This window comes from Neovison vison, chromosome 13 (genome assembly GCF_020171115.1).
Source record: "Neovison vison isolate M4711 chromosome 13, ASM_NN_V1, whole genome shotgun sequence".
Lineage (NCBI taxonomy): Eukaryota > Metazoa > Chordata > Mammalia > Carnivora > Mustelidae > Neogale > Neogale vison.
In genome coordinates this window covers 149,685,120-149,703,146 of record NC_058103.1, presented here as the reverse complement: position 1 = coordinate 149,703,146, position 18,027 = coordinate 149,685,120, and the positions used below count along the sequence as shown (strand labels likewise).

Below are 18,027 nucleotides of genomic sequence, written 5' to 3'. Positions count from 1 at the left end.
TTCATCTGCATTTGATCAATCCGACTCAGCACCATCTCTGATGAAAAGCACATGGGTATCCGTCATAGCATTCTCTATTATGTCCTTATTAAACAGGAATTACAACTTTTTCTCTAAGTTAACAAGAGCAAAATAGACGGGATTTATAGGCTTGCCCTGATCACTATAAACTTTGCTATGTCTTAATTTGTAATATGCGTCCTGTTACGGGCCTGCTGAAGTCGAAAAGAAAACAAGAAATTATCTATGGTTCATGGTGTGGTCATTTTAAAACACGTTCACAAATTCTTTGACATGTCTGCCATCAGAAGGTGGAGTCCGTCTCCTCCCTCCGAGTACGGGCGGGTCGTGGTGACTCGCTTCTGCTACGAAGGAGCTCGAAGCCGGGGGAAGCCAGGTCGTAGAGCGGACCCAGCTTCTCCGGGCTTGTCCTCCTGGAGGCTCACCGGCAGATCCCAGCACCGCCTGATGGCAAGGCCACCGCCAGGCAGGGCCCCAGCTGGCCAGCGCGGCCTCCCCGAACTGCAGCACCCAGGCCCGGCACTCCCAAGCGGACCCCCCGGGGCACGGAGACGAGGTGTCCCACCAAATCGCGCCCGAGCCGCAGATGTGGGAAAAACCACACGCTGTCTTTGGGCTTCGCTGCTTGGGGAGGCAGCAACGATAACGGGAACGTGTACGTCAGTTCACCCAGATTCAGCCCCCGTCTTACTTTTCTCAAACTCCCCGTGTCCCCAAGACGCAAACCAGCGAACAGACAAAACCCACCTGTGCTGCACACCCGCTCTCGGTTGGCTCCCGGGGCAGCCTGTGGCGGCGGTCCCCGCCGGTGCCCTGGCCGGGAGCGAGCTTTCTCCTGGGCCGTGTGCCTCCCAGCACTCGGCGGGCCAGGAGCCTTGGCCCGCTCGTCTGTGCTGCCTGAAACCCACTCGTAGCCTCGGAAAGTCCTTACGACCCGCCCGCTCGTGAAACGGCGCCACGTGCTCCCGTGTTTGGATCAATGGACAAGTGGGATTTCCCTCAAAGTGTCGCTCTGACTCCAGCACTGGTGATGACGTTTAGGACGTTCCCACGGAGCCGTATAAATGGGTTATCGACCCAACTGAGGGTTTCCGCTCCGGAAACCCACTGTTCTCCTCAGTGGACACTACTAGGAAGGGAAAAAGCCTCATTGCTTGAAATAAGTTTTTTTTCTCTAAGAAGCACACACCTGAGACATTAAAGCTGGAAGGGGCCTGAGAGATACTCAAGTTTAGGACTTTTCTCCACCAGGGATAAACTGACATAACCCACGGGCAGTGTTCATGACACCAGCACTAAGAATTTTTACTTCGTTCCGTCCTCACCGAAACGTCCACCTCCAATAAGACGGTGGCAACTTGAAGCTCCAACGCTGTTCCTGTCTTACCAAGGAAATGTACAGAGTAGACTTTTGTGTACATTTCCCAGCTACAGCAGTAAAATATCCTCCATGTAATGGTACTGAATACCTTGTCCTTAACATTTAGAATGTATGACAAATCTAACAGTATGTGATAAATATAACAAAAGCAGCCCTGGGAACCCACAAACAGTCTCACTAGAATAAAAGTTAAAGTGGCTGCTCTATTTTTACCATAAGAAGTGTTAGCAGTGACTGCTCTAGTCCCAGTCATTCGGGGAAACTGAAGTCCAGAAAGGTTATACAACTGGCCGGAGGCCAGACAACTAGTCGGTGGCAAAACCAGGACCAGAACTCTGGTGTACTCATGGTTTCCAGTCCTGCCTGTGTGCAATTAGGTTTGGATTAATAAAAGGAAAACAATTATTTTCGTTTCAATTCCAAAGGCAAATCAAAGTGGTTGGCTGGATTCCCACCCCTTCAAGGTTACATTCCTAATCCTCCTGGTGACTATTTTCCTCCTTAAGGTACACAGAATCTACCAGGAGGGCCCAGGCAGGGCCAGGCTGGGTGGGATGAGGGCGCTGACAGCAAGGATTGGCATCAAAGCTGATAGTCAAAGGCCATGAAGGTTACTCACAACCCAAGACCCCTTGCCTTAACCGTGGAGGCAAGAGTAAAACACTCAGTCCCTCGCCTCTCCCGCAACTAGGGCTGACCATGGGACAGAAGTCCCAAACAAGGAGGATCTCAAGAGAGAAACATCACTAAGTGGGCATTTCTACCCAAAGGAAAACAGCAGTGCTGTGAGAAGTCTTCCTGCCAGGACCCTGGGAGTGATTCCTTGAGACGCTGAAGCTGTCGCGGTTCCCCCTGAGGGCAAAGGCCGCAGGCCGAGCATTGCAACAGGCAGACAGAAGGAACCAGGCTCGCTGCGGCCCCAGGAGGGCCACCACTCCGGCCCGGCCTATCCTCGGGCTTCCTGTCGAGTGAAACTCAAAACTCCACAGTCGGTTTTTGGTTACCTACAGCTATGCACAACCCTAACTCTTACGCAAAATAAATGTGCCTTTCTTCCTTCATCTACTTCGTCCCAAAGTGTGTCCGTCTGTGTTATTTCTACGTAGCTAATTTCGGTGAACAAAGATTTCATCACCGGCACCACCCCAGCTCCTAGCAAGCCCCCCACCGATATTCTCAAACAGCAGTAAACGGGAACGAGGCACACCTCTTTTCTCCAAGAGGAAGCCAGTTTCAGCTTACGAGAGGTCTCCTGCGGCAGACGGCAGGTGGAGGGCTGCCCCGGGCAGCAAGTGACAGACACACGGTTTTGCTCCTTATAAACCGTGCAGCCTTGGCCCAGGACAGCACGTGGAGATCCAGAAACCACTGCTCGTCAAGTCCCCAGCCTCTACCGGGGAAAGACTGCCGATGCTAGCCTTAGTTGGAGGAAACAGGACAGAAACCACTCATTCTACAAACACCTTCTCTTTCGCTTGAGTGTGGTGTTTGAGATCTTCTACCTCACCTTACGTTTAAGACACAAAATGGACTGAGTCTGAGCAAAACAGTAATGTCATAACCAGAGCCAGAGTGTTTTCCCTCCTTCTCCCGCACGTCCTTCCTGATCAGGTTGGTTCCGGCAGCTCAGCGCTCCGGCAGCTGTCGACGTTCAACTCATCCTCCAAAGGGACAGACGAGAACGGGCGATACAGATGAAAAGCTAGGATTCTACTAACTCCGTGGCCCTCCACCAAAAAGAAAAAAGAAAAGGAAAAGAACTCTAAAAAAAAGAATGGATCTCTGTGAGGGAATGGCAAAATGTTGAGGCAAATTTCTTGGACTTGAGTTCACCCAATCCAAACACATCATGAGCTGTCCTGGCCCAGAAGTCTGGACCATCTCTTGAAAACACAGAGAGAATTCCCAGCCCAAGCAATTACCCAAGAGATAGCTTTAGGGCTGACGAGCAGCTAAGGACTCAGAAACCAGCAGTACAGGGGACATGATGCCCCACACACGCGCGGGCCCCTGGGACGCTCCAAGGGAAGGTCCTTAGTCTGAGACTTCCGGGTTGCTCTAAGGACCTCAAAAAGTGTATTCTGCACACAGAAACAGAAGCCAATGAGCATTATGGGCTTGACAAGCAGTATTTACAGATGTAAGTTGGTCACTATCAGCAAAGCAACATTCAATGGGTTAAAAATACAGGGGGAAAAGAAATGAATTCAACAGACCTTTACATCCGAACAGTCTCCAATAATTTAGAACCAGAAGAGTCTCACTCATCTAGACTTTTACGTGAGCAGGAATCCCCCTTCTTGTTCCCAACCAGATGGAACCCCCACATCGAGTGTTCCCAAACTACTTAAGCAGGGCTTTTTGAAACAGAACTACGGTACTTCACAGCAAGTTACCAATCCACAGGCTAACTGCTCAGATGCGGTAGGTTCAAGTCTAAGGACACTGGGGGCGGGAGGGTAGAAAACTAAGCCAGAGACCAAAGTCATCTCTTTCCAAGAGTTCACTCCGTGCACGCAGCGTGCTGGGTGAGCTCTCGGCCGGAGGGCAGGTACAGAGACCCAGGGCAGGGCACCGCCTTACCTAGCACATTTCCTGGAGGGACCTCCTCTAGGTCTTCCAGTTCCCTGCCCATCAGCAGATACAGGTTTTCTAAGGTGCAGCACGCCATGTGGGGGATCGGGGGAAGGTCTTCTAGTGGAGTGTTGAAGCCCAATGGCACCTGGGCGAAGAAACACGGTTGAAGAGAAGTTAGGAGGCCTTAAATGCAGACATTACTTAGAATCCATAAGTGACTCCTATTCCGAGGGGAGATGGTGCAGTCACACTTCATGTACACGTGAAACATGGAAATCTGAAACGGTACGATACACAATCTGAAGTGCTGAAACTTCTCAGATACTTAAAATCTGTCAAGAATTTGACAGAGTCACAAGTTTTATGGCTCAGGAATATGAATTCCATTGTGACCTGTGACCTGTCCCACCCAATTTGCCAATAAACACCCCCCCACAAAGGCCCTTGCCAGTATTTACGTGCACCAGGTCGCCCACCAGTTCCAGTGGTGACCGTGCTGTGATCGTCACACGTGTCATTGCTCTCGTCACTCACAGTCGTGTTCATGGGATTACAGTGCCCTTCGGGCATCCAGCAAGAGCAGGACCTGGTGCTCAGTCCCGCAGGAAGAGAGCTTAAGCAGAGTGGCCAGATGTGACACAAAATGCCATGGGAACGGCCACACAACAGCTAGTCTACGCTCATGCTGAGACTCTGCAAAGGAGCAGCTGTGAAATGCTGGGGACACGAGGAGAAGACCGAGCACAGACACAGCCGACACTGGCTGCCAGCGGAATGACCGATGAGCTCACCTCGTGTCCTGCTCGTTCCTAAGAGACAGTGTCTCAAATTATGTACTTTTGTCAAGAATTATTCAAGATCTTGAAACGCATTCAAGATATTGCCTTGAATCGTTCAGCAGCCCCCATATAAATGCAAGTACCCTGAACTTGTCTCTGGTGCCCCTGGGCCCAAGTGCAAAAAACATGAAGTTAAACGCGCATATAAACATAACTAACATCACAGAGCAAGTGACCAAAAAGCACTAGAGGCAAGTACATTCATAAAAACCCAGAGGAGGGAGATGCTGCTGTGTTCGGGAAGACGTGGAAACCGCACGAGAATGCCGGCCTTGCAGGCACATGCCACATGTCAGCAGCGGCTCTGCAGGGCAGCTGGAGAGACACCCCAGAAACATAAAAAGGAGAAGGATGAAACAGAAACAGAGTTAGCCACACATAACAGGATTAACCACTTAAATCACACGTAACTTAGAATTAGTAAGACAGTTTAGCAAGGAGGCTAGACACAACGACAGTATACAAAAGTTAACTGTCTGCATCAGCAAGAGGAAAAAAACATGTTGGTTTTTTTTGGTTTTGTTTTTAAAGATTTTATTTATTTATTTGAAAGAGAAATCACAAGTAGGCAGAGAGAGAGGGGGAAGCAGGCTCCCCGTTGACCAGAGAGCCCAATGCGGGGCTCGATCCCAGGACCCCAGGACCATGACCTGAGCTGAAGGCAGAGGCTTTAACCCACTGAGCCACCCAGGCGCCCCCAAAAATATGTTTTTAAATAGTAACTTTTAGAGTAGCAACAAAATATTAACTAGAGTAAGTCTAAAAGTGATTAAAATGGAGAAAATTATAAAATTTTAATGAAAAACACTGAAAATAACCTAAATAAATAGAAAGATAGGCTTCATCGATTTACAGATTCTATACTGCAAATCCTGATTCATACCAAATACATGTACTGATTGAAAGCAATCAGAATCTCAACAGAGCTTTTCACGGAACCTTATATGCTGACCAAAAACTTACATGGAAGAGGAAAGAGGAATAAGCAAGGTGCTCACACACGCAAAAAAAAAAAAAAAAAAAAAAAGCTAGAGGACGTGGACTTTTAAACATCTAAACCTTTAGAAGTGAAGTCAACACTGAATGGAGACAGTGATAAACAGAATAATGAAGTCTAATCATCCAGAAACAGCCCGATTCACGTACGAACTTTGATTTATGGCTGAGCTGGCTGAGCAGTGGGCAGAGAGGAGCATGTTCTCTGAGCGGTTTTGGAACTCGTATTAGTATGGGGAAAATAAGATTGGATCCCATCTTCATATCATATACAAACACTAAATTAAACATTTAAATATAAAAGGCAAAACTTTAAACTTTAGAAGGAACCAAGGCGAAAATGTTGCCTTTGGTACAGTCACAATTTTAATTTTCTTAAGTAAGATACAAAAGGCAAAACCCGTAATGGAAAAGACTGATAAATTAAACCACATTAAAATCAAGAACTTCTGTACATTAAAAGATACTAAATAGAAAATGTGACGCATCCCAAACTGGAGAAGAATTTGCAAAACTTAAGAGTGACAAGGAATTAGTATGCAGCTCCTACAAAGAACATCGAAAAACCAGTATTAAAAAATGTGTGTATACAGCACAAGTGAAAACTAGGCAGAAGACCCAAAGATATCGTCACAGGAAAAGACATGAATGACCAATGAGCATATTAAAAGAGTAATAAAGAAAATGTAAACTAAGACCTCTTGAAAAGAGCATATCATACGCATCTCACTGGCAAAAATTAAATCGACAGTAACACATTCTGGGGAGGCTGCGTAAGACTGTACATCCTTCCACAGTGCGCCCGCGAGTGGTAACGCTACAGAGAAAAGCAGAAGGATGGAGGAGACAGTTGAAAGGTAGGCCCCCATGACCCCTGCTTCCTGTTCATGCCCTCACGCAGTCCCCTCTCCTGGGCGGGAGGGCCCGGAGCTTGCGTCTTCTCATCGAGGGCATATGGCAAAGGCGGGGGGATGTCACTCCCATGATCGCGTAACATCACGCAAGACTGTCTTGCCAACACATCCAGCCTGGAGCCGCCTTGCGGGCTGGAAGGAGAGCAGCCAAGCTGGGAAGTCCACGGGACAGGAAGCCGCAGGCAGCTTCCAGGCGCGGAGGGCGGCCGACAGCCAGCAGGAACGTGGAGCCCTCGGCCCTACAGGCACCAGGATGTGACTCCTGCCCACAACCTCAGTCAGCCTGGACACAGACGCTTTCCCACAGGAGCCTCCAGAAGAGCACACCACCTGGCGACACTGGCTGCAGCTTTGCGAGGCAGCAGGCAGGACCCGCTGAGCCACGCTCGGACTCCGACCCACAGAAACCGTGAGATGACAGAGCGCGTCGTCCTCGCTGGCTGAATTTGCGGGAGTCCGGAATGCGCAGCAACCTAACGGATGGACACGCGAGTCCAGGTACGGTTCATGTCTTGGGGCGTGTGTGATATGTTTCCGCTTGTTTTTAAAGGAAGCTGGAAGGAGATGTTATGGGCCCGACTACTGGAGTGTGGAGTCACGTGCCACCGTCCGCTCATTTCATGGCTGCACCGCTAGTCACCGGACACACACGGAGTGACTTCAACCTCTAGCCCCACGAAAGCGAAGACACACCACGTAAAGCTAAAGTGGAATGCTCACGGAATCTGTAATGCCCCATAAATCCGTGCTACGTCACCTAACACTTTCTTACTCACCTTGACAATGGAAAGAACAAAAAAGAAAAAAATTCGCCACTGCCTGACCCTTACTGAGAAATAACAAACTATCAGCCACGTCTAGAACAACTCACAACTGGGTTCTTACCCGTGCTGTCAGAGCACCTGCGGCCCCCGTGAGATACAGCCCCACACACAGGTGCTGCGCTCCTTCCTGCCGAGGCAGAACGTGCCACAGCCCAGCATGGGTGGCTTGGCCCCACCCAGCACCCTGATCCCTGGGATTAAACTCCTCAAACTGACGGAATAAGCATTCGAAGCAAGTTGAGGGCAGACCCTCTCCAACTGCTCCCCCCCACTGCCCCGCCCCGCCACTTGCTGCCAAGTCCAGCAGCTTCCCTGGCTTCCCTGCGAGAAGGGGAGCAGGTGCTCTCCTGCTTCCGATGCAGCACGTCTTCCAAGTTCTTCCTCGCCGCTTCTTGCTGGTCCTGACTCACTCCTTGGACGTCTGGCACCTCCGTCGTCCGACGACCTCTATGACTTAACTACTACGGATACACCTTGCTTACGTCCGAAAATGTTGAGGGAGCTGTGGTTTCTTTTTTTGCTCCCTGGCTCAGGTGTATTTGGATGCTGGCTGTTCACCTGCTTCCAGACCTTCCTGATCAATTTCTGGGATCCACTTGCCATGCACCTGTGGCCTGTCACCTGCTCTCTGCCCAGGCCTTTGGCCTGCACCACCCCGCTCTTGGGTCTCTGTATGTCCTGGAGCTCGGCCACTGCCCCGGCTCCAGCACGACACCTGTGCCGCCGGTCCTTTTCTCTGGCCTTGAGAAGTGCTGCAATGAACTAAGTAAGGCCTGAACACTGAGTTTAACCTACTGGTTTCATTTTCCAAATGCTGCCGAGACAGATTTACCAAGTGTCACCAAAGCGACGAAAGCGGAGACACATGGATTCGCCTGGATGTGCTCATCTAGAGACAAAATAAGGTGATCTCAACCAACCCGAAAAGATACAGGACTTTGGAACAATACACTAATGTTTTACTTCTAATTCTTACCCGCCGCAAAAACTCGACAGGACTGTACTTGGGTCCCAAGACAAAAATTCTCTTTCCTCTTCGAGCCACACCACTGAACACGCGAGCGAAAGCAACGAAAGACTCTTGGCCGTCTCCGTCCTGGGGCGGTGATCTAAGGGCCGCACTCTCCACTCGTGGCTCATCACCTGCCGGACACAAAACGATAATGAGCGCCAGCAACGCTCTCTCTAATCCCAGACCCGCCGAGAAGCAGAAACTCTGACTATGATACATCTGGCCCAGTTTCAGGGAAGAAACACCAAGAAAGACAAGAACTGACAAAAGCTACACTTATAAAGCCAAGCTCAAAAGCAAGAGGATGAGTGTCCTAAGTTAAGTCAAAAAAACTACTCTGCATCAAACCTATTTCGGAAAGCTGTACCTTTTGGTTGTTCTCCCTTTGGACTTGTTTCAGGGGCGCTCCCGTCCTGGGGGGGCTCCGCGGGTGCCTGCCCCTGTGTCGCGGCCAGCTTCTCCGCATGCCTCTGTCTCGCACGCTCTCGCCTCTGAGCAATTTCTTCCTGCGTGAGAAGTCTACGGGAGATCACAGCAACGTTAACTTCTGGCAACACCAAGCATCTTTCAGTCACTGCGGCAGGGAAACGGCCACTAAATTAACGTAGCTGGGTAAGACGATGACGGGTCCACGTCCCCTGCAGGCAGATGGTTTCTGTAAGCTCTGCCCCTAGCTGCGGTGACAGGAGAGAAGGCCTCTCAGGCTTTCTAGAATGCTCAGCGCCCAGCTCTTCTGAGCTTCTGGAGTGGTATGCGAGAGCCCACGCCCCCACCCAGAGCCGTCCACACCAGCATCGAGCTGTTCGGGAATGCCTACATTCCTTCCGGATGAGGAGAACAGGGAAGGGAGGGAAATGAGTGGCCAATACCAGGGCTCAGAGCTCCCTGTGGAGAAGCAAGCAAAAGACCTCAATAGGAAATGGAGGTTTTCTCCACAAGCACAAAAATAGATCTTCATGGAGAACCGGGGTCCCAGAGGTAGGGTTTCAAGGTCAGGCTGAAGGACGGTGATTCAGTGGGACGGAAAGGTCACACTGTGTTAAGACCCCAGCAGCACCAGGGAAAAGGCAGTGCGTGGGTGTGTCTGTGTGTCTGCTGGGGGTTAGTCTCGGTTGGCATGGGGTAGTGGGTTTAGTTGTTCTTCCTGAAGAGTTATCCTCAGGTCTAGCAGGCCACAAAAAAGGCACACACGACTTTCATAACAAAGCTCTGTACAAAAGGGGAGTGCTAAGTTGAATAAAAACGGGTTTTCTGTTGGAAGGCAGAAACAGGGCAGCTACACTGATTCCCAGGGCTTGGCTCCTTTCCCACATACGGGCCTTCCTAAACCCTCCTATATCCTCAACCCCAACACAGAGCGAGACCAACAGCTGCCCTGAAGTCAGCAGCACTGGGGCCTCTCGGCCCTGCACACTGGGACCGAGCGTCAGGAGCCACAGGCTAACGGTCTGCCCCCAGCTTTCTGCCCCAGCTCTGGAAGCTGAGTGCCTGGGGCTGGGCCTGTGACCCCGTGCCTCCCTCCTCTCCCTCCCCTTGGGCCCTGTGACTGCTGCTCTTCTCCCGGATCTCGGACGGGGGACACCTGACAGGTAATCTCACCCCATGCTGCCATGCTGCCCGCCCCCGGCCCGCTCCCCATCTCCCCGATGCACTGGAACCCATTCAGATAAACGCTGCTGCATGTACACCGTTCTTGTGCGTCCCAAACGGCCACATACTCTTCCTGATGCCAAGAGCCCTAAAACGCTTCTTCCTTCTTGCTTCCTGTGGGTGAGCCTGGAGGGTGACCGCGCCCGCCACTGACTGCCCACTGCTCTCCTCGTCACACTCCCACCGCAGGACAAGGCCACCCACCAGGACCGGACACTAGCTCTACCTCCCTTGGCACCTGCCTCCTCAGAATGGCTGAGTTTGGTTCTCGGAGCTGTCCCCTTCTAGTCAGACCCAGGTCGCTGCAGGGCTGTGTCCCAGGACACAGGAACCTGAGAGACCGATCTTGGAGAACGGCTTGGCCAGGGGCCGTAAGGCAACCAAGACTGCTGGGGCTGGAGGCATGGCTTCCCCTGCAAGAGACCAGTCCCCTCTTCTGTAAGCTCCAAGCACTGGGAGCCCTTTCAAGTATGGGAGGGAAACAGCTTCCTCTGGAGTGAAAGCCAGCAAATCCACTTCCCCCGTCCTTGCGATGGCCGGCGCTCAGGCCCTTCCCCTCACCCTGCTCTGCTCCAGGCCCAACACCCCAGCTGTCCCTTCAATCACCTCCATGTTTCTAAACTTTTGGAAAACTGCTTATACGAGTATCTGAAAAGTGCAAGTTAAAACACAAATGCAGGAGGTAACATTACCCTAAGAACGGGGAGGAGAAAATGTGAGACACCTGTTCGCAGAGCAGGGGAAAGTCTCTTCCAATGAGGTTACCACTAGGATCTCAACATCGTCTTAAACACTTTATGTGTTTACATTACAGTTTAATTATATTACAGTTTAATTACAGTACTTACTTATTCCAACAATTAAATGAAATAGATACCATCACCCCTATTTTACAGATGAGAAAGCAGAGGCTTAGGAAATTTAACCTAACGCAAAGTCCCCTGGAAAATAAATGGAGGAGCCAAAATTCAAATCCAGATCGGATCCCAACCCTACTCATTACCCCAGGACGTCTCCCACTTAGAAGGGCTTAAAGATGATAAACTCATCATCACATTAAGTAAATCATTTTAACTTTGGTAAGAAAGACGCATATTTATTCACATAAACTCATCATCATGTTAAGCAAATCATTTTAACTTTGGTAAGAAAGATGCATATTTATTCACATAAAGTCATCATCACGTTAAGTAAATCATTTTAACTTTGGTAAGAAAGACACATATTTATTCACGTAAATCACATCCTCATTCCACCTAAATTCGCAACACGGGCTGGAACAGGTTAGCGTCCATGTTCATCAGGTTAGCATCTGCTGTACGGAAGCTCGCTGCCTTCGGAGCGTCCACCCACCCATCCAGGGAATGCCCCTCCGTGCCCGGCACTGCCGTGGCTGGGAGTGGCGGCACAGGGAAACGGAGCAGACAGACGGACAGAAATCAGACAGGATTTGTACGAGGCACCCACCGCGTATCCCATGTTTGCTGAGGACAGAGAGGAACTGATCTACAAGAAAACAGAGGTCTACCAGCCGAGGCAGGCCATGGTGATGAGTTCTTCAGGCTGTGGCTGAACTAGCTCTTCCTGAAGGGGCAGCAGTCACCAGCAGCAGAGAGGAAGGTGGCCCGAGGCGAGCAGGCTGACTGGAAGGCCAGGAGGCACATGCAGAGAGGAAGGAGAGGAGGCGGGGACACACATCCATGCGTCCTCCGGGTTCCAGGCAGAATGCGCACACTCTGGTTGGCGCGGAATATGCCGGGAGGCTGGCTGCAGCGGCTACTAGAGGCAGCAGGGATGGTGGGAAGTGACAGACCCAGAAAAGTGGCTTCTGTCTGAAGACAGCACCTTGCTACCAGAAGGAGTGGGTGCTCAAGAAGAAAGCAAAAGCAATGCACAAGCTCGAAGATTCAGGGGGAGAGGAACTGCCTAAAAACCCTCAGTAAAATGTTACTTAAACAGACATTAGACTAAGTACTGCTAGTAAGAATTTATGATAAACTAGTTAAGAACAGCAAAAACAAAGGTGCAGAACTAAAAGGGTTGCCAGCCTAGATTTAGGGGTGGGGGCTGATAAGCCACCCAGGTGGAACTTTCCAGAACACTCAGTAAGAAGCCAAGGAGCAGCAGCCGCCCTAACCACCCAGTGCACGCTCCTCCCCGCCCCCACACTGGCCTGTCCACAGGCTGCACGAAACGGTGAAAGAAACCACTTACTGTGTTTGGGGGTCAAACCCGACTCCACCAGGAAGAACTGGAAAAAGCTTCTAGACACCGGCCCTGAGGCACCACCCTGGTGTGAATTCGAACAGACTAGTCAGGCTTGCAAAGTGCTCTGCCGTGCGAAGACAGGGGACAAGCGGGAGAAGAGGACAAAGGAGCAGCGGCAGCTCAAGAAGGCGGGGCTGGTGGCGGTCCCGGCTCTCCAGGGACGCGTCCGCAGTGGCTTCGGAGGACGAGGAAGAGTGCAGAGAGAAAGGAGGTAAGAATGTGCGTCAGCTCAGTAGCCTCAGAGCCCGGGTAACGGTGCCACAGGAAATCTAGCTTTCCCGCAGAGCAAACCCGAGGGCCAGCGTGGTAAGGAGGAGCGGCGGCGTGCGGTCCCGACGGCAGAGGCACCGGACCGGAGGGGGAATTCCTCAGGTGGCATCTGGAACGACTCGGCACATTCAGTCTGTGCGCAGAGGGCCAGGGCCACGGGGAACTAAAGACAGATGGAAAAGCTACAATGGAAGGAAGACCACTTGAGAGAAGATTCTAGAAGTCCATGTTGACAAAGTCATGAAAGGCAGCCAGAAGACAACATTCCAGGTGAAGGAGACCGAGAGCCAGGACTGGAGCCAGGAGACAGGATCGCTGCTTCCGATAGCAGAAGGACTGTGGCGACCATCGTCGGCGAGGCGGCCTCTCCGTGTGTGGACATAGAGCCAGCTGCCGCACTGTGCGTGTTCAGGACCTGTCCCTGCTCTAGACGACTGAGCCATGGACATCACCTGTCACCCAGGCCAGACTGCCAAGCACGGCCACGTCCTGTGTGTGCTGAAGGAAGTCACTCTCGCCCATTCATCGTAGACCACGTGCAAAGGGTCGCCTAGTCACTGGATTTAGGGTAAACTTTCCCGAGAACGGCTTTCTCGCCCCGGATGAGCCCTCCCTGCATCCCACCTGCCTGGAGGTGGGGCGGGACTAAAGAAATGGGCCAGCCAGACCCGGGGCCTTGACGCCACTGTTACCAGGAACACGCACGTGAGGCTGACACGCATCATCCTGGGGCGACGCTCTGTGCCAGAACTCGCCGGGGGAACACTCCTGCTCGCCCTGGATGTGAGCGGCTGCATGAAGGGCTGAAATCAGAGCCCCCGACCCACGGGTGAGGGAGAGCGAGCACGAGCAGGGGGAGTGGTGGGCGGAGGGGGAAGCAGGCTCCCTGACGAGCGGGGAGCCCGATGCAGGACTCGATCCCTGGACCCCGGGACCATGCCCTGAGCTGAGGGCAGAGGCTTCACCGACGGAGCCCCCAGGTGCTCCCTACTGCTCTTGTTTCAATACTCCGCGACAGCGCTGTTTTCCAAGTTAAATGAGGAGCAAACGCTACTGTAAATGCAGGAAAGAAGAAAAGACAGACAAGAGACACCGGATGAGCCAGGCCAGAGTCCCCGCAGTGAACTGACGAGACCCGGGTTCGGACACCGCTGGCCTCCCCCACGGCGAAGCGCCGCCGGCGTAGACGCGGGACGTAAAGGAGCCAAGCTCGGAGGCACCCCCAGCAGGTCTCCGTTCCAGATGCCCAGATCCTGGTGCGGGGCGGACAGCACGTGGCTCGGCAGAGCCACGGACGGCGGCAGGGGACCAGCCAGGCCGAGGCTACCCTCATCCTCACAGGAACCCATCAGGGTCTGACCAGATGGGGAGGCGGCGGAGCCAGGAAGGGAGGACACACATGAAAGATGCAGGTGACGCGGAAGAGATTCTCTAAGACGCGGGAAAGGTGAGAAACACCCCGTATCCCGGCGCCCGGCCGCACCCGACCCACGGGGAGCAGCTGACATGCTGCACAGTCGTGGGTCTCCCTGGGGGCCAGCGGATGCACAGCACACGTGATCCGTGGCCCGTCGCTCACTGCTCTTCTTGAATTCACATCGCTTTAAATCCCTCACCGGGAGCTGATCCCAACAACTCTCCTCCGCACCATCGGGGAAGCCAGCGCCGGGCAGGGCGTCTGCTGCCGCGGCGGTGCTCGGGACCCACCCGGCGGGCCGGCGACGGCCGCGTCTGCACACTGCCAGGCACACCCCTCTGCGCCCACCACGCGCGCGGTTTCCCTGGCCAGGCCCCCCTCCCCCTCCCCCTTACCTGGGCCTGTTCTGGGGCAGAGCCTTGGCATCAACGGCGAACATTTTGGAAACAAAGATAATAACCGGATCCGTGTCCTCGCTTCCACACTTCATGAAAGCTACAAAAACAGAAAAGAAAAAAGTCACTCGCTTTTGCCATGGCCAGAAAGGCAGACTTCTAAAACACAAGATGTTTAGAACACGGCCTCATCTTAATGCGTAAGTGGCCTATAATCTTTTACGACTGCGGTAAAAATCCTCTGTAGGAAAGTATAAAATTGCTAGAACACTGTAGAGCAAGAACAAGCCGAACCGGCAGCACGGGGAAAGAAAGGCACAATGAGCAGGGCAGGAGGGCTGGCCGCTGAGGCCCACGAACGGGGCTCCCCGCCCCGGCCCCACTCTCAGCCCCCAAGATCCCGCCCTAGACCCAGAGCAGAAGGGCTAAAACAAAGGCCAAGCCAACCGTCAAGAAGGCAGCTTGTTAATAAAATACACCCAAGTTACACGGGTTGGAAAATGGGCAAGAATGTCCCACCATACCAGGAACAGTTTTATAAAGATGTCAGTTTTCTCTAAATCTACACGTGCAAACACGATTTCACTCCAACACGGTGACATTTCCCTTCACCTTACTGGAGGCATACACAGAACCACTGATGAGGGGTTTTTTTTTTCCCTTAAAAAATCATCCCCCACCAAAATAACGGCTACCTAAATAAAAGAATTCCAGAGTAACACCGAAACCACAGCAAGACGACAGGAAGTCAAAAGCAAGCTTGCCGGGGACGCGGGTGCGAGGGGTGAGGGGCAGCGGGGTGGGCCCTGACCCACGCTGTCCTGGGACCGCTCCGGCACACGCAGGAGTGAGCACCGAGGGAAGCCGAGAGCAGAGCGGGCCGAGTGAGAAGCTGTACTAACACCCACGCGAGAGACCCGGCGGCTTGGCTCCAGGAGGCAGAAACAGAAATCCTGGGAAGAAGCCGAAACGACCCAGATTTCGAGGAAAGAATACGTAGGATGTGCAAAGGGACTGGACACAGGGGTGAGACGGCACAGGTGAGCCACAGGACGCCGAGCTTTTCGGCGTGAGCAACGGAAGGGTGCAGTCTCGTCCGACTGAGCCGGGAAGAGCTAGGAGCAGCAGGCTGAGGGAGAACGGGAGAAGCCCGGCGGGGCACACGTGAGGGTGCGGAGGCTTCTCGGAGAGCCAAGCAGGAGGGTGCGGCAGGTACCCGAGTCTAGAGCCAAGGGGCAGACAGGCTCTGAGACACAGGTGTGGGAGTCGTGAGCCCACTGCTGTGGTGGCAAGCCTTGAAACGGGTGACATAGCCAGGACAGGGAGCGCAGGCCCTGCTTGGGTCCTCCCACAGTGACAGAGCGAGGAAGCGGAGAGAAAGGGACAAGGGACAAACAGGAGGAATAAGGAGCCGGGGAGAGGAGTCAGGAGGAACACAGGGAGGAGCGGCCCGCTGTGTCCAGTGCTGGTGACAGATCTCGTCGGATGATCAGCAAAGGACGGTCAACGGGGCCCTGAGAACAGCAGCCAGGTGGTTTTGGGGATGGGGTTCACAGTCAACAGCACAGGGGGGATGGGGTTCACAGCCAACAGCACAGGGGAGAGCAGCGGAGACCGTGAGTACACACAGATGAGCTCCACGGAGCCGGCAGGGCCTGGAGCAGGCAGTTCCCCTCTTGCGGGGAGCAGTGGGGATCCGCGGGCAGCCCGGCCCTGGAACCCCTTTCCACGGTCCCCAGGGACCTGGCCACGGTGCTGACATAGCAGCTCTGGGACACATTCTTGGCTGTGCAGGGGCTGGGACACAGGGTCCCTGGGAGCTTCTGAGATGAGATCAAGGCAGAAGGGAGGGGGCTCGGAGTCTCTGGTCTCCCACCGAGGGGCAAAGAAAACAGTTACAGCAACACTAAAATTCTGGCAAAACGGCCTTTTGTGGAATCGGCCATTGAGCAAACCGGCATCTGGCGACTGGCGTGGAGCAGCCGTGACTGAGGACGGTCCAGGCACGGCCCCTGCTGAGGCCCGTCCACCTCACCTGCTTTCAGGGCCTGGGTTTCGGGCGGCAGAGAGTCGAACGCCTGCGATCCCGCGCACAGCAGTCTCTCCACCCTCTCGGCTGCCATATCCAGGGGGCTAGGAAGCTTCTGACACACCATCGCTGACGCCTGCTGTTAAGGACTCACAACCGCGAACACGTGCCCTCCACCACGGCACGTCCCCACACAGACTCCCGGCACGCACTAGGGATCGGGGTGACACGTCGGTCCCCACAGAACACACCCGTGCTATGAAACGCTCGCACATCTCGGAACACAGACACGCTTTCGGGGAGTTCGTGGACTCCCTGATATAGGGACAGATGTCCCTGACGTAGACACTCCAGGACGCAGATGGCCCCGGGAACAAGTGAGCACAGCGCCGCTTGGCAGCTCGGCCTCCGGGGACCGTCCATTTCTATCATTTCCTCACCTGGTTCCAGTGCATCTAACCTTTCATAAATGACCTTCAGCCACAAGCTAGGGTACCAGAACGTCCCCTACCACAGCCCGTGTCACGGGAGGGCTAAGGTGCCCCTGCCGGCCCGCACCCAGGACACTGCGTCCACGGCCCTCCACATGGGGACCGCGTGGGACACGCATGTCAACGAGAAGAAGAACACTTAAATTCAGCCATAAAATTGTCTTAATTAATGTGAACCATCTCAGATCAAGTCCTCTGGGAATCACTAACATGAAAGGAAATATCAATCAGGTAAGAAAATATGGCACTAAAATGAAACCCGGATCCAACATAACCACCTAAATTATCAACTTAAATCGTAGTAAAGTAAACTTTCGTTTTTACAGACTCCTGAACAAAACTAAAGATGTGTCTTCTTGAGAGAACACGCGTCTGAACTGCGACCCGTGGGACCACGATGAACCAGAATGTTCTCCTGCCAAAGCAGAAAACACGGTCCCGGGGCAGAACACTCGTGAACCCCAGAACACCTACTTTAGGTGGAAACGTGTTCTCCCCAGAGGCTTTCCTGATTGCCGGTAACACGCGGACTCCTCTTGCTTTGGCCGAACTGTCATTTCACTACAAGCCACCAAGACAAAGGATACCCAGCACAGCGTGGGAGATGGGCAGCCACTGGCTGCAGATGGCATTGATCTGAACTTTAGGGTCTGAATGTCGTGCCTCCCGGGCTCCAATTTTCAATCCTAAAGAAGTCACTATTTTATCAATTTTTTCTCTGTCCCTGTAGTAAGCATACAAGGAGGGGAGGTCACACACGGACAGGAAGGAGCTCCACATTTTTCGACACGCTTAGTCCCAAGGTAGCTCCTGTACAAGAGACTGAATGTGCCTAGAGGGGCTCCCGCAGGGTCCCCACTCCCTTTCTGAGGCCCCCTCTTGCAGGGCTCCCAGGGGGCTCCCTCCCAGACCCCAGAGGCGAGATGTGGGGACCAGTGAAGCA

The 18,027-nt window shown here is 53.1% G+C and overlaps 1 protein-coding gene across 1 annotated transcript in view; it reads right to left on the bottom strand.

Annotated features, from left to right (window-relative positions):
• EFL1 (elongation factor like GTPase 1) overlaps positions 1–18,027 on the bottom strand; it is a 116,048-nt gene that overhangs the window by 65,990 nt on the left and 32,031 nt on the right. The window contains exons 10-15 of the mRNA XM_044232148.1: positions 17,672–17,808; positions 16,600–16,722; positions 14,565–14,664; positions 8,932–9,083; positions 8,529–8,695; positions 3,986–4,124 (exon numbers count right to left, since the gene is read on the bottom strand). Of these exons, the coding sequence (XP_044088083.1) occupies positions 3,986–4,124; positions 8,529–8,695; positions 8,932–9,083; positions 14,565–14,664; positions 16,600–16,722; positions 17,672–17,808 (818 nt within the window). The remainder of the gene's footprint in view (positions 1–3,985; positions 4,125–8,528; positions 8,696–8,931; positions 9,084–14,564; positions 14,665–16,599; positions 16,723–17,671; positions 17,809–18,027) is intronic.